Source organism: Diuraphis noxia, unplaced genomic scaffold, assembly GCF_037042655.1.
Source record: "Diuraphis noxia isolate RWA-SAM2 unplaced genomic scaffold, SU_Dnox_SAM2 contig0001, whole genome shotgun sequence".
NCBI lineage: Eukaryota > Metazoa > Arthropoda > Insecta > Hemiptera > Aphididae > Diuraphis > Diuraphis noxia.
Window position 1 is genome coordinate 20,729,606 of NW_028301711.1, and position 16,429 is coordinate 20,746,034.

A 16,429-nucleotide genomic window follows, 5' to 3' on the forward strand; every position below is an offset into this window, starting at 1 on the left:
ATCAACACCGCAGACCAAAAATGAAAAAGTAATTTTTTTACTACAAACACGCATTAAAAAACGTCTTATCGTTGAGTGGTCTGATTTCATTAATATTATTTATTTGATTTGCTAAAGAGAGGATTATTTTTTAAAAAGCACATTGTATTTAGATTATTCACGTTGTTTACAACAAAAATATAAATTAAATAAGCAGAATGTTGTAAAAATGTATTATGTTATGTTTTAAAAATGCATCCTATAAGGAGTCTATTTTTTTTCTGAAAAAAAAATTTATCAAAATCTGATTACTTTGCGTGACGTTTAAGTTTTTTCTGTAAGAAATGTTTTGATTAAAAAACATATCGCGTAACATAATATTATCTATAATGTAAGATTTGTAGAGTAACTAATAGATAAAGTATTTATATTTATTATTTATAGATAAGTCATTATAAAATAATATTAAATTTGTATGATCATAATTTACAGCAAATTATGACACATGTGTGTATGGTGAACCTATCTATAATCTATATATTATAATATTATATTACCGAGAGTACCATTAAAGAGATGATTCAATGTTCTGTGGACTAAAAATGTTTATATCAAAATAGTTCTATCGTAGATTTTAAGGAATATTTATTTTATTTTATTTTTTTCGAGGGGTGTCAAAAATATGTTGTTCCGGGGCATACAAATACGGCTATGGACACTATCAATTTCGTGATCCAGATCAGCCGACTTCTGATAAACCAAATTTCCGGTAATCCACAGTAAATGCCAAGTTAAATATCACAGTAATTAGAATATAAACAATGCATTTAGGCACACTTTATAAGTAAAATTTTGGGCATAGCAACGGCAGCGTAACGAGCATCACTTTTACTTTCTATGAACTCCATATATGACCTCTGAAAGGTTAAAATCACACATCATAAAATACATTACATTTTTCATAACTATCTCGATGATTCAAAATTATAATTTTTTTTAGCTCATCGTTATTTGAACCTTATTTCAGCAAATCGAACACTTAATTCTTTGATTTTTTTTCATAATTATTCACTCCACTTTTAATATTGAGGGTCGACTATATTGAAGATTATTGGTTAGTGTGATTTTAATTTACTTATATTTCAGATAAGATCATCGGACTTCGTTACAATATAGGTATGAGTCGGTTAAGTTGGTTAAATTGGAGAAAATTCAATAGAAACCATTTTTTTTTTTGTTTTTTTTTAAGGATAGTTAATTAGCATATTTATACATAATTAATATTATCAAACAATTTTAATACTCTTATTCCACAACTAATGGACATATTATCATCATTTTTTTAAAATATTACAGACTATAGGTTATAGTATACGATATTATTATGTAGACTAAGACAATCATTTTTTTTTACCGTCCCTCTAATTACCGATTTCTACTGTACATATTATGTATGAATTCATGCAATGTAAATATACATATTATTAAATAATATAATAAATATAAACATAATATTATACTATACAAATTTATAGTTAATAAAAGCTATGTAACACACGCACACGCACACGCACATACACGATACACCTCAAACATAGTGAAGGTACATATAATGGCGCGGAGAGTTTTTTCTTCAAGTCAACTTTACTTAAATATTTAATTAAGGTTTTTATGGACGTTTTCAACATCATGCAAAGGTAATATATTATCGTAATTAATATGTACCTATTTAATATGTATGACCACCGTACTAGAATCTTGAGTGGAAACTTTGAAAACTTTGGCTACATGCTGTATATTGACAGTAATAATATATTGCACAAACTTCCCCGAACGTCACTATATTATATACGTAACCAATAATCGGATACCTATATTATTTTATCCATGCTGGTTTAAGTAACGCTTAACCCAACCTATGTGCCCACCTCTATTAAGTTCATCAGACTATATATAATATTATCCTGTTTTTACCATTGATGTTGTTTCAAAAACGTATAGTAATTATTGATTATAAATAAAATACTTAGGACTTCAAATATTATTAGGAAGCACCAGTAGCGTATAAAGGATTTTAGTTCAATCACAAGTTAAGGTTTTACATGAGTAAATAATTTACATCACTTTTTGCTAAACAGTTTTTATATAATTAGGTATAAAAATTATAACAAATGATAAATTAACAATTTATTTTATATCTCTTAAAAATTTCCAACAGTTGATCGACTTGGTGAATTTAAATGGTGGTAAATAACATTTTTTTGTAAAAGGGAGACATTTTAGGGGGAGGGGGGTCCGAACCCATAGAACCCTACCATTGCGTACGCTACTGGGAAAAACGTAAACTCAATTCACCTAGTTAAAATATGTACGATGGCAGATATTCGGAGTTTAATATATTTATTGTATTATAACGGCATTCCAAAAGCATTTATTATCATCAGTGATAATTTTCTCAGCTCGTCAATTTCCTATCATATAATTATCACCTGAAACGTAGCCACGTAGTTTTTTTTGTGTATATATTTTAATTTAATTTTTAGTTAATTATAATTTGATAATTATTGTAAGAGCATTAATGTAAGCATTTTAATGCCAGACCAAAAATAATTTTAAACACATATTATTATTTTCGGGTGACACGAATTTTGTATATTATGATTCTTGGATCTACAATATCGAAAACTTTAATTTATCAATAAAAACAAGTCGTAAATTATGTGAAAAAACACAGTTTTTTACCATTGCAAAAAGAAAAACAAATTATACTATAATAAAAATAGAGTTTAATACATCATGGTTTATTTTATTGTCACAATATTCAAGGCGTACGCTAAACTATATTATTTATTAACTACCATCCGTTTTATGATTGAAACGTGCACCGATATGAAATCCGCGGAATAACCACAATATAATAGATGGTCATACGTATTGACTAGCTTAATTAAATATTTATTATTTATTATTATACCTCTGTGGCATTGTATGTTATATTTTTTTGTAAAACATTAAATCGTTTGATTTTAGTGCACAAACTATGCATGATATCTATATCTATATCATATCTATAAATATATGTAAGGTATAATATTATACTATTATAATAAGTACTTTTCAAAATTCCCCGTCATAAGAAGAGTATATTATGATATATATCATAAATAGATCAAGCTCATATTATATAGAAAATGGAGACGATATCCAAAAAAATATGTATATACGTTCATTAGAGGGTGCGATGATCAATACAAGTGCAATATCATGTGGCCTGAACCTTTTTTCTTCTGCCATTATAGAAATTTTGTAGAAAATCGTGAAAAAAAATACGACCCTCACTATTATAAAAGGTAGGCGATAAGTGAAATATATAATATTACACACATGTTTTTACTATAATAGAGTAAAAGATGTCGTCTCCAAAACGATCGAAGACACTATTTCGATGAGAATTTTATTATGTGGATATAATAATATCACGTATCGTACCTGCTTATATAATAATATAGAATTTATCGTTCAGCGTTTTATAATATTAAAATATTATATCGTAACACAATATAAGATACCGTTATACCTACATTGATGACAAAGAAATGGATACAGTATTCCCGTCTTCCTAACCCTTCATACTCAATCGAGCCAACACAATCGAGATAGAAACAATATTGTTTAGGCTTATAAATACACAAAGAAACTATAACATTCGGATAAGTGAAAAAATATAGCGATGTTTTAGTGGTTAAAAATGCGGTATCAGTTGTGTTGGCTTACAGATTTGCATACAGATACAATACCACAGGTATCAAAATAAATTTAACATCGACGAACACAATATTTATCAGTAAAAAAACATCACTGTGTCTAAGTTAGGTGGTGTACATATACCCGTTATTCGTCAATAATAGGCAATATTTAAATAAACGAACAATATAATACACAGCTATTCGCCCAATCCTAAGTATCACCTAAATAATATTTTCCTAGCAACATTAACACCTAGCTACCTAGCTATAAACTATAAGCAATAATATTATAATATTAAAATCGCACCATACCTAACGATGATAATATATATATACCGTCTGGTATGCGCATAATATTAATTGGTATGTATAATTAGAGATGGGAAATTTCACCGATATTATTTTTACTAATGCCCACTGGTTATAATATTACATGGTATAATCAATCATAAAATATCTATTATTATTATAACCCTTACAAAAAATTACGCTTGACATTTTCACGGTAAAACTTCCATCACCTATCATCACATACCTAATAATATTATATTGTATTATAATTGAAAATATTAAAATGCCATCACACTTGTGTAAGTATAATATTTTTATGTTATTATTAGGAATGTTTAGGGTTAACGGTATTGCAACCGGTATTTCAGTATTTGATCCAGTACCACGGTATGGAACAGTAGATACACCGTACAAGCAGTATATGCATCGGAAAAAAGCAGTGATTCCGACACATAGCTGTAAACGTATAACCATGTGGATCGATTAACCGCGGATACCATATAAGAAACCAAACCGGTATCGAAAAGACCGTCAACCCTAAGTATATCGCGTATATCTTATAGATTTGTTTTCTTATATACCTGCAGCGGATAGCGACGGCAGCATGGACGTCGAATACTCGTGTTCGGCGTTCTCGCGGATCCGGGCCAGGCGCAGCAGCTCCTCGTGCAGCCGAACGTTGTCTTCAATCTGCCGCCGACGCCGAGCGATCTCCGCCTTGATCCTGGCCTTTTTCTCCTCGCGCTGCAACTCTTCGTCGTGCTCCTCCTCGGCAGCCAGCGCCGCCAGCGATTCGTAGTCACCGATTCCGACGCCGCCGCCGCCGCCGCCGTAGTCGTCCATGTAGTCACAGTAGCCGCCGTAGCCGCCGTAGCCACCGTAACCGCCACCGTCGTCGCCGCCGCTCAGGTAGGCGGTCGGTGTCGGCGACGGCGACGGGTCCCACGAACGCGACCGTCTGCCGGGTGTGCCGTACTTCATCAGAGCCGCCGCCGAGGCCATCTGCAGGTGTGAGTGGTAATCGTAGGACCGACGTGGGTCTGAATCGCCGCCGCCGTCGCTGTACCGCCGCTGCCGGCGGTTATGCCGCCGAACGTCCCATCTGTGATAGTACAAATTTATATTATAATATCTGTAGTAGGCATGTGTATAAGAAAGAAGTTCTGGTACACCAAAAGCAACTGAAACCGTGCATTTGAGGTGTTCATTAGTTATTACTATAGGCATGTATGGACACACTATAAGAAATGATTTTATGAAATCCAGAATACGAAAAAAAGACGAACTCACGCACGCTTTGTTTTAGCTGTGGACTGTGAATATAGGATATATGGGATATAATTTTAGAGCTGTATTTTATGATTGATAAAAAACACAAAAAACTGTGTTAGAGATCTGTGTACCTAGTTTGTATATTTAACGCGTCTAGTACAGAGTTAATCCATGCAATCGTCATGCTGCAGGCGACCGATTAGCATAATATCAAATTTCGAAGGCTGTGTCACAGATGTATAGCTTATATTACAGTTACACCGACAATAACGTTATAGTACATCTAACACAGCTTATAAATACTTCGACAGACATAAAAAAAAATTCGAGATATGTAGTTTTTCCAGTTATCATGGCTTGCTGTACTACATATTTATTATAGGTAGAAATTATTTGCTATTTTTTACTATCCCATTTCCAGAATTTTGTGCTACTTCAAGGTAGTGATTATTTGTTTTTGCCGTTTTTGGTGTGTAATAGAAACAAGCAGATAGATAGAAGGTACAACAAAATTTTAAAATTATTGTGCTAAATTAATAGAAAATTATTGATGTATCATATTGTATATAATATTTAGTGCCAATGTCAACTTGACAGATATATGTGCCACAACTATAACGACGTCAATGTGCAGCAAGTGCAGATCGAATACTCGGAATTCGGATTGTGGGTTGTTTTGGTTGTATATTAAAAGTAAATTATTTATACATTTTTACCATTTTATATCAAAATAATCATTTTTCTCTATTTAAAATCTGTAAAATACAATTAATAATTCTATACGAATTTCCTGTATGTATGTAATTTGTTGTACCAAGAAACAATTTACAACTTTTCCTTATACAGGTAAATCTAACAATTTATAGGAATAATATATCACAGGACAATATAGAAGCTTTTGCTTTAATAACAACAGAAAATAATATTTTAACTAGGTACTTTAACCATATACATAACACATGTATTGTTACAGTGTTTCAAAGCGTAAAAAACCAGTTTGGACAAATTTGTAATTATAATAATATTATATATAATAATTATAATGTTAACAACCTATTAGGATTGTCAAACAAGTTGTCATATCAAGTAAAACCGTGATCGCAACGTTTAAAATAGGTAACAATAATATATACTTGGTCCATATTTATAGTATTATAGGTAGTACATGTTACCACAATAGTATAAAAATCCCAATTGTTCTGACTTTGATCTCAGAATTGACCTGGGACACGAATGTATGAGATTGGGTTTTCCATTATTCTGTTAGAGTAAGTTTCTAGTTCCTAACTAGCTGTACGTAAAAGCTTTTTGGTTGTACTATATTATATTATAGGTAATTGATAAAAATGTTTGAAAAATAGAAAACTGTGAACAACTGAGCAGCTATTGCTAGGTGTAGGTACATAATTCGGTCCAAACGGTTCATGTATTAATTGGTCGATATTTATTGATTTGTTCTAAAAATACGCGCTTTTTCTCTATGTATATAGAATATTATAACGCAATCTAAGTAGATACATAGCATTGGATTCAGCGTTACGCACAATTTGTAGAGAGGTGCATTATAAACCATAGAGAATTAAAAGTTGTGGTTAATATAATATAATATAATTTTGTTTTTGTGAACTCTCTCAAAATCACAACTCTCTATTCGATTGTTCGAAGATGCTTGGGTTGCGAAACCGTGGGCGTGAGCATCACATAATATATTACCTTTTGTGATCGGCTGTGGCAGAATTTATCGCAGTGTTCGTTCCGCGCCGGTGGCCATTGTGATCGTAAATCGCCGCCGATGACCCAATGGCAGTTTCGCGCAATGCACCACCTAGATAACCGGATCCACCACCAGTGTCGGGCCAGTTTCGCCAAGATGTCGTGGACGATGGATCTTCGCCGCCGCCATATGATCGAGACCTTGGTCTAGACGGCATAAAGTCCTGTTGTATAAACACACAATATTATATTAAAATCATGATACGCTTAATCTTCACAATTGCGTTTTATATATAAATTTATCAGATAAATCATTAATAATTGCAGTGGTCGCGATCGAGCCATGGTGATAGGCAGGGACTATAAATCGTTCCTGGGAAACTGCAGGCATAATAATTGGAGCAATATTATCTACTTACAAGTATCTATAAAATGTAAATGTAAGGTAAATAATAAACTCTAGTTATTGATCTTGAAGTTAGTTTAGTTCGTATATTAAAATGTTTCGACTTCAACTTTTTGTGTTGTTACCATATTGAATTAAAATACATTTTAATTATTAGATTCTGAGCGGGAGTGAGGAATTTATTGATTTTACTATGATGTTTTTTTTTTTTGTCTGTCATCACGTTTTGCCCGTTTTGGGGCAGTAAAAGTGCTTCCATTTTCGATTTCAGTACCTCTTTTGATCAGAAAGTAAATCTAGTTGGTACTTGGAAGGGGGAGGGGGTCAAAAGTAAAAAAATATTTTTCTTAATAATCGGGATAAACAAACTAAAAATTAAGGAAAAAACGGGAAATTTTACGCACAATCAGTTTTTGACAAAATCGATTTTGTTTTTTGATGTAACTTTAAAACAAATGACCATAAATACATGGAACTTTCACTGAATGTTTATATAGGTATTTTCTATCCACCATAAAATTTTTGACTTAAGTTGAACTATTTATATGCATACCTATGCAATTTTCGACCATTATTAGTTTTTTTTAAATTTATATCGATACAAATTTATTTGTTAGGTAGAAAAGCTTGGAAATTGAATATAAGGCTCCTAAAATATTGTTAAAATAGCAGTTGAAAAAGCAAAGAAATTAATAGTCACAATTTTTTTTTATAAGCTTTCAAGGTTTGAATTTTGACAAAATACGTAAAAATTACGAAAATTCGCAAATTATTATAAACTAGAAACTCATAAAAAAATTTCCTTTTATATCTAAGATTTGAAAATTTAATACAAGATTTCTTACAAGTTTTTCAGCCTTTATCATAAAATAAATATCCTCCAGAAAGTCAAATTTAGTTTTTATGAGCGTTTAAAATTTAAATTTGTAGACATTGGGTTTTCCCATTTAGCAATTTTCTTATTTTAGTGTAACTAAAATTTCAACTTCAATTTTCAACTTTTTAGTTTTTTTTCGTCTATTAATGTCAATAAAATTTTAGTAGTTGGGTCAAAAAGATTCAAAATTTTATATAAGGTTTCCAACATATTGTTTCAATAGCAGTTGAAAAATATTAAAAATACATAGGCACGATTTTTTTATAAGCATTCAAAGTTTAAACTTTGACAACATACGTAAAAATCACGAATATTCTCAAATTATTTTAAACTAGAAATTCATAAAAAATTTTCTTTTTAGATCCTTAGATCTGATTTAAAAGATTTGAACATTTTAAATAATCTATAATATAGGTATCCTAGACAGGTAATCCGTCTCCGCTCAAAATCGTTTTTCGTATACAATGATATAATATCATTGGATTCAAATTTAATTCCATCCATTATAGTAACCCATTTGTAACCTACAGTACAGCAAAGTGACATCCACGACTTAATCACGTTATTTAAATTTATTCATATTATATTAAATAATAATAATATAATAACACAAAATACACACGATAATATCCACAGATTTTTTTATTCACGTTAGAAGCAATTTCCAAATCACCACCATAGCCAGTCCACGGTACTGGATCGATAGAGTCCTATATGGTGGTCGCTGTACGACATAATATGTAGGTATATCGTATGTATTATATTATACGCTTACCGAGTTTCTGCTGCTGTAACCTCCACCCAAAACGACGTCGTCAAGTAACATTGCGGCAACCGAGGCGTTGTCTTGCTGCTGTAATCGCAGCAATTCGTCGTCGTCGTATACGTCTGACAAGTGATTGGCACCGCCCAACCCTCTAATCAGCCGTCCACCACCGCCGGTTTGTCGTTGTTGCTGGTTCTGGTACCATCTTCTTTCAAGATGATCTGGCCTGTAAATACCAAGTAAGTAGGTATATAGGGTACCGAACATAATTGATAATATTGGCAAATACAACGATGATTTATCGAGTTGGATATAATTCAAATCAATCATAACTTCAAAGTAAATTAGTTTCAATATTTGTTTTGAGATTTGTTAACATGTAAACTGTAGAGTATTAGATTATTGGAGTATTTGCGCATGATTTAGAATTTATCAATCTTTATATGTATTATTTTTCATTTTGTTCAATTGAATTATGTAATAGAAACACTTAAACGATGATTAATTTTATGATTGTCCACATCTTAATTGTGTACATATTTTTGATGTTAAATTAAACAATAAATGAGAAAGATTCAACTTAAGCTAGAAAGTCAATGTAAATCCCAAATTTGCAAGATTTTAGATTGATAATCTGTGTGTAGGTATTCATATATGAACATAAATATGTCTAGAGTTCAGAAAACAAATCATAAAACTAATTATTTAAATTGTTTTCAGAACAATAAGTAATAATTATTTTTATTTTTAAATCTATATTTAGGAATATTTCTATTCTATATTTTTACTAGCCAATAATAAAATCTGCAATGAATGGCAACCATTAAAATAAGAAATATTCGATTTTTGTTGGTCAAAACTAAGTGTATGTGTCAACTATACTTTATAAAGCAATCTATAAGGGTTGAAAAATAAGCTATATTAGCAACCCTTGCATCTCAAGAAATCTATTGATAGGTATACCTTTTATTGAAAATGATCCAATACCTATATAATTTTTCAATATATAAACGACAAACAAACAAGTTAAATTGTAATATACTTGGAATTCACGAATTTGTTATTATTCAGTAAACTCTACATCAAGAATATATATCATTTGAATTTTAATATTAAAAAAAAATATATCACCTATAACACATAAAGGTATTACGTGTAGTTATTGAATTGAAAAAAATAATGAATTCTATTTCATTAAAAATATTCAATAAAAATTTAATCTCATTAATAATAATATGAAGTTTAATATTAATAACCTATTAATGTCACCGAGCTAGTAAAAATAACAATACATTGAGCGACAATACGTTTCTAACAATGTGATGTACATTGACAAGATGATCGAATTTACAATTGCATTTCCAAATTTTCATTTATCCATAACAGTTGAGAAATTGTAAATACTCATCAATCTATATTTACATAGGATACACGCTCTAAGACATTTTCCATTTTTAAATTAAAAATTAAATTGGTATACTTTCTTAGTACGTTTCGTTATTGGATTAAAGTCATAATAATGGATGTTTTCAATTTGAATTCAATAAGAAATCATCCCATATACCTATAATATGGAAACCAATACATTCTGGGTGAAAGATAAAGGTAATCCTGAAAATACCTATCTGTAAACTATTATATAAATAATTTAATTCAATAGAATGCTTAAAGTTTTAAAGTTTTAATCATTGAAACGTTTTGAATTAAATCATGGAAATTAAAATCGTTAGTAGTGTTAGTACTTGTTAGTTGTTTTATATTTGAATATCCAATGTTGTTAAAATTTGAAATTTTGTTAAAATACTTATAACCGATAACTAGAGTAAGGATGATTATGACCTAAAAAACACACAAAAATGCCAAAAAAAAAAAAATGCGAAAATGCCCTAAAAACTTCAAAAAATGACCTTAAAAATTATCTAAAAAACTAATTAAGTAAGTGAAAAAACGTATTTATAAATAATAATTTTTATTAGAGGTATGGTTGTGATAATGTGTGTAATAGTAATTTAAAATATGTATTATAAATATATTAAGCATTTAAATAATTTTTAAATAAATTTCAATATTAAAAATAAATATTTGCCCTAAAACCTATAATTTGAGAAAAATACCCCACATTGTACAAAAAGTACAAAAAATGTCCTAAAAGATGAAAAAATGACTTTAAAATGTTGAAAAATTACGTTAAAAAACAAAAATAAATAAAAATGCCAAAAAATGCCAAATAAAATTAGAATATTCTGCATCGAAGGAGCATGAAACAAATTTTTAGCTAGGATAGTATTGTATAGAATCAAAGGAAAAAAAATGCAAAAGTCATCAACATCCTAACTCTACTGACAACCTTCCAATGTCAAACTGTTAACTATATTTTTAATTTAGTTTATTTTTATATTGTATTTATCAAACAATGTTTTAATACATTTACCGATATAAGTTTCGTGTGTTTAGACTTTTATATTAAGTGCTTATACTCAAATGTTTCATTTCCAACAAACTAAAAAAATTTTGAAAAAAAAAGTGTTAAAATAAAAATCGATTTTGGTTTAATTCTTTCGCTTGGTCTAAAACTTAGGATTTAATACAAGTTTTTAAGTTTTTATGGGCCATTCTAACAATTTCTAAAATACATAAAACCAATATTTTTATAATTCTATAATTTGATCAAAAGTCATAAAAATCGTGATGATTTACAAATTATTTTTTATTAAAAATGTATGAATTTTTTCAATTTTTAAAGTTAAAACTTTTTTGTAAACATTTGAAGATTATATTTCATTGAAATTAAAAATATTTGAACTATAAAATTTACTTCACAGCCCATTGTGATCAAAAAATTAACAACAAATGTGATCCAAAAAAAAAATTTCCATTTTCAAATGGGGTAAGGTGCGCGAAATGACGATTATTTGACAGCTAAATATAAAAATTCAGTGAAAATTTCATGTACGGTAATCAATTTTAGTTACATCAAAAACCAAAACCAAATTTTACGAAAACTGATTTTGAGTAAAAATTCCTATTTTTTATTAATTTTTTTTTTGTTTACTAGATGCATTTTAAAACTACTGAAAATTCTAAATTTTGGCCTCCCAAATACATCAAATAGATTTACTTTCTTACACCAGAAAATATACTGTTTTTAGAAATCAAAGTATTATTTCAATTCCTAAAACTGCTACTACTCAAAATTGTATAATTATTAAAATGTAGTTAAACTATGATAATTCTGAAAACCTTTCTAAATTCCAGTTTAGCTGTTATTCTTATAACCCTAGCTATCGCCTATCACTATATATAAGTAACATGTGTTACTCATCATTCACTAAACTTCCACAGGGTAGGTACGAATTATAATTAAAATAATTTTCAAAACTCCTTTTGTAGAACTCGATTTTACAAGTATTCGTAGCTATTAGAAAACAGAAAATAATTTTTTAGAATTTTTCGTTTATAGAACTTGATTTTATACAGGACTCTTTCCGTTACAGTTGAATTTATGATCCCAGGCTCCGAATCATATAAATGACATGCATAGTTTATAATATTGCATGACACACTACTTACACGTTACTGGTTGAACAGCGATACAACAGACTGTTACCGTCATAAACTCCTCCCAGCGATCTCGCAGCAGTCATCGTTCTACCTCCGCCGCTGCTGCGGTAATGATGCGAGTCTAGGCCTCCGAGGCCCATGCCGCCGCCGCTTCCGCCGAACAAGGCGGCCGCCTGCCTGCCGGTACCACCGATGCGACGGTCTACCGTCGATGGATAACCAATACCTGTGTCGTCGTGATAAGACCACGACGACGACGACGACCATGGCTTCCTGCCACCGCCGTACAAGCTCATCGCGGTTGTGTTGTTCTGCAACAATACGTATTTTTGTGTTTACATCACCGATGAAGGGTCAGTTGTAAAAACAAGGAGTGGAATGCGTGCGACACGCAACACTGTTGCAGTCTTGTTAAGTAAGTACTCGAGTATTCCAAATACTTTGTTTAAGTAGTTAAATATTTTTTTTGAAAATAGTACATTAAAGTGTTCTAAATATACTTTATCACTGTTGCAAACATATGTATATTTGATATAAAATATTTTTCTTTTTTCATTATCTATATTTATATATTTACATTTCAATAACGTTAAATGAAAAAAAAAATGAGTAATGGACGTGTAAATTTTGGTCAAAAAATATAATTCACGTACAAAATATATAAAATATTGAACATTTTACAGATGTTTTATTTTAATTAAATTTAAAATACCTATTTGACTTTTTTGAGTTCATCGCGCATGGATACATTTTTATTTAAATTTTCTGGTAATCTTACATTTCTTTATCATAAATTTTTTAGTTGAGAAATAATGAACCCACTATAGTACAGTACGTTGAACCTCTAAAAATGAACTCAGTTCAAATGAAAACATATCGACATTTGACACAATGAGTCTACATTTTCATTTCGTAAGAAAACGATTTGTAAAAATTGAATTTATTTAAATTTCAAAGGAAATATTGATTACGCAATGGAATACAATTGATACAGAATACATTGATATTAATAACGTGTAATTTAATTTGAATAACGTACGAAATACGTAGTACCAATAGCAGCTAGGTACCTATAATATACCTATGTATGTCATCAATTATATTATATTCATATACACGTGTTGTGCCTAAAGTCTAAAGTTTAGAGATTGTCCTAAACCATAATATAAATAAATATTAATTTATTCTTTATTTAAAAAATTTAAATGTCATCAAATATAATTAAAAATCATATTTCATATTCTGGTATGAATTTTTACAAATCATAACAGTTCAGTCCCATCCACATTTTTAAATAGGTAAGAAATTACTTCTCAGAGATTAAGATTTTACATATTAAGTAAGTTATTCTAGTGTTCAGTATTCTGTTCAATATTATCCCTCATACAGTCAACTATTAAAATATATAAGAAATAAAGATGATAATTTTATACATAATATATGATTATAATATTAAATAGATACTACATTTTTTAAACTTTTATTTTCAGAACACTTCGTAATGCATACGATAAAAAATGTACGCGTATAGTCGTATATATTAGAATAATTAACAATACGAAGGATATTTCTCAAAACCAACCACCGGAAGGATGAATATAATACATAAAATATTACATTATACAACCTAGTGTTATTAACATATAAATTACTTTGTTACATAGTCTCCGTTCAGTTTTTTGCATTTTTTGTAACAAATTTGAGTGTTTTAGTATATTTTTTTTCGTTTATGGCTTATTATAATCTCTATAAACGAACAAAAATTAAATTACCTTAGACTAAGAAAACAAATTAGTAATATTTGAAAGTTAGTAAGGTTAGGTTGCTGACTTTTTGAATCGAATATCTGAAAGATAGCTAGGGCGTCTGCATTGAGAGGAGTCTTATAGGGCTATTCTCCTTCCTGGGATATGATAATTGAACTTAATTTTATAGCATAATTAATAATTTTATATCGCATATTAATATATTATGTACGTAGCTTGTTAAATATTTTTAGAATAATTTTTTTAACAATTATGTACCTATACTTGATAGTATGCTATTTTAGGATAGTGATATTTATAGTACCTATACAGGTATAATAAATCCAAAGAGACTTAGGGGATTTAGACATTTAGTATTTCCTTATGGAAATCTAAAAAAATATTTTATTGTGTATATAATATGCATAGTTCATACGTCTTATAAAGTCTATGAATTAAAACGTCATAAAATCGTTTATATTATTATCAACCTTATCTATATAATGTTATTGTATACTAAAATTATAATTATATTTTTCTGAATTTTTTTTTTTTGGCCATTGGATTCTAATCTTTCAGAGAGTGGATTTTTATTTTTCGCGCTTTTTTGAGCACCTATCAGTATATCAGCGCTGTATTGGTTTATAATATACTTTTAAAAACAATATGTCTGTTTTACAAGACTGCGACTGTCGTTGTCGTCGGCGACTCGTACAATGAAAACATATACCACGGAAAGCTTACCAATGAATTGGCCGCTGCCGTCGCCGCGGGACTCCTCTGCAGCAATCCATGTTGTTGCAGTCGTTGCGTCGTCGTCTGCCGGTGATGCGACTGCGGCGTCGCCGCCGTGGTGGCCGACAATAAATGCCGCAGATCGGGTGGCAGACAGGCGGCCAGCTCGTCGCCGCCGTCTGATCCGTATTTCCGCGTCAAACCGCCATATTGCCTGGCCATCGACGGCGTCTGTTCCCCGGTGCTGCTCACCAGGCTCGAACCTGTAAACGAAACAATCCTGGATGAAAACACGCGCTCGGCCATCGTAAAGTGACGCATTCGTGAGTAAATTGTATATAATAAAAGAATATTATGTAATATTACGACGGTAACAACAATGTCGGATAAACCGACGGTGCAAAACTAACCAGGCCGTGACTCTGTCGCTTTGAAATATAGTTGTGGCCTCTGATAAAACGTTTGATATTAAAAATAAGAGGATCATAAACGGCAGTATTGCATAAACGTACTGCCCAGGACACTGCTATAGGAAATCGCAGATAGTTAAGTATAGAAGAAGGTTAAAACTAAATACTGCAGAGGCGAAACTGGGGGGGGGAACTAAAGGTACATTATTATAATTTATTAACTATCCTTTAAACCATTATAACCTAATCATTGTTTATTTTCACACATAAGTCTTAAGATTCATTTTATGGCTTACAAAAAAATCGTAATAAATATCATTAAAAAAAAGTGATTATAATCCCCAATATTCATAAAGTTATTAAATAATATTATTGGTTTTCTAATACGGATAATGCGATAACGTTGAAAATACATAAACATTGTAATATAACACAGCAGGTGTTATGGATGTAGGTAGGTATTATAGTTAAGTTTATTAAGTTCAGAATTTCAATTATTTAAGGACAAAAAATACTTTTATCTTATAAAAAATATTTATCTATTTAAATGTATTACATTCATTATTTATTTTATAGGATTTAAAGATTTCTACTGTTTGTATGTGTGGGGAGGGGGAGATATACTTACAAACATTTTGAGGACCAAGTGCACCACTTGTCACATCTCCACAATTACGCCACTGACAGCACATACACAATAACCATCATGTTCTTGCGTAAATTAATTGTTTGGACAGCTAAAGGCTTAATTTAGATTTAAAATATCGTACCTACTTAATATTTAACTTGTTTTAAAAAAAAAAAGAAAGCCCTTTATTATTTATTAATTAATAAAAATAAGTAGTTTTTATTTTCAATATGGCCCAAAATTGGCATTGTAGCAAGAGTCTCCAAAATTCAAGAGCACACAGATGTATTAAAATATAAT

The 16,429-nt window shown here is 30.1% G+C and overlaps 1 protein-coding gene across 4 annotated transcripts in view; it reads right to left on the reverse strand.

Moving 5' to 3' along the window:
- The window catches only part of LOC107168779 (uncharacterized), a 132,315-nt gene that overhangs the window by 10,345 nt on the left and 105,541 nt on the right, over positions 1 to 16,429 (reverse strand). For all 4 annotated transcript variants that reach the window (XM_089218074.1, XM_089218073.1, XM_089218075.1 and 1 more), the window contains 5 exons: positions 15,101 to 15,354; positions 12,621 to 12,922; positions 9,060 to 9,276; positions 7,002 to 7,225; positions 4,598 to 5,118 (listed from right to left, as the gene is read on the reverse strand). In XM_089218074.1, coding sequence (XP_089074200.1) covers positions 4,598 to 5,118; positions 7,002 to 7,225; positions 9,060 to 9,276; positions 12,621 to 12,922; positions 15,101 to 15,354 — 1,518 coding nt within the window. The remainder of the gene's footprint in view (positions 1 to 4,597; positions 5,119 to 7,001; positions 7,226 to 9,059; positions 9,277 to 12,620; positions 12,923 to 15,100; positions 15,355 to 16,429) is intronic.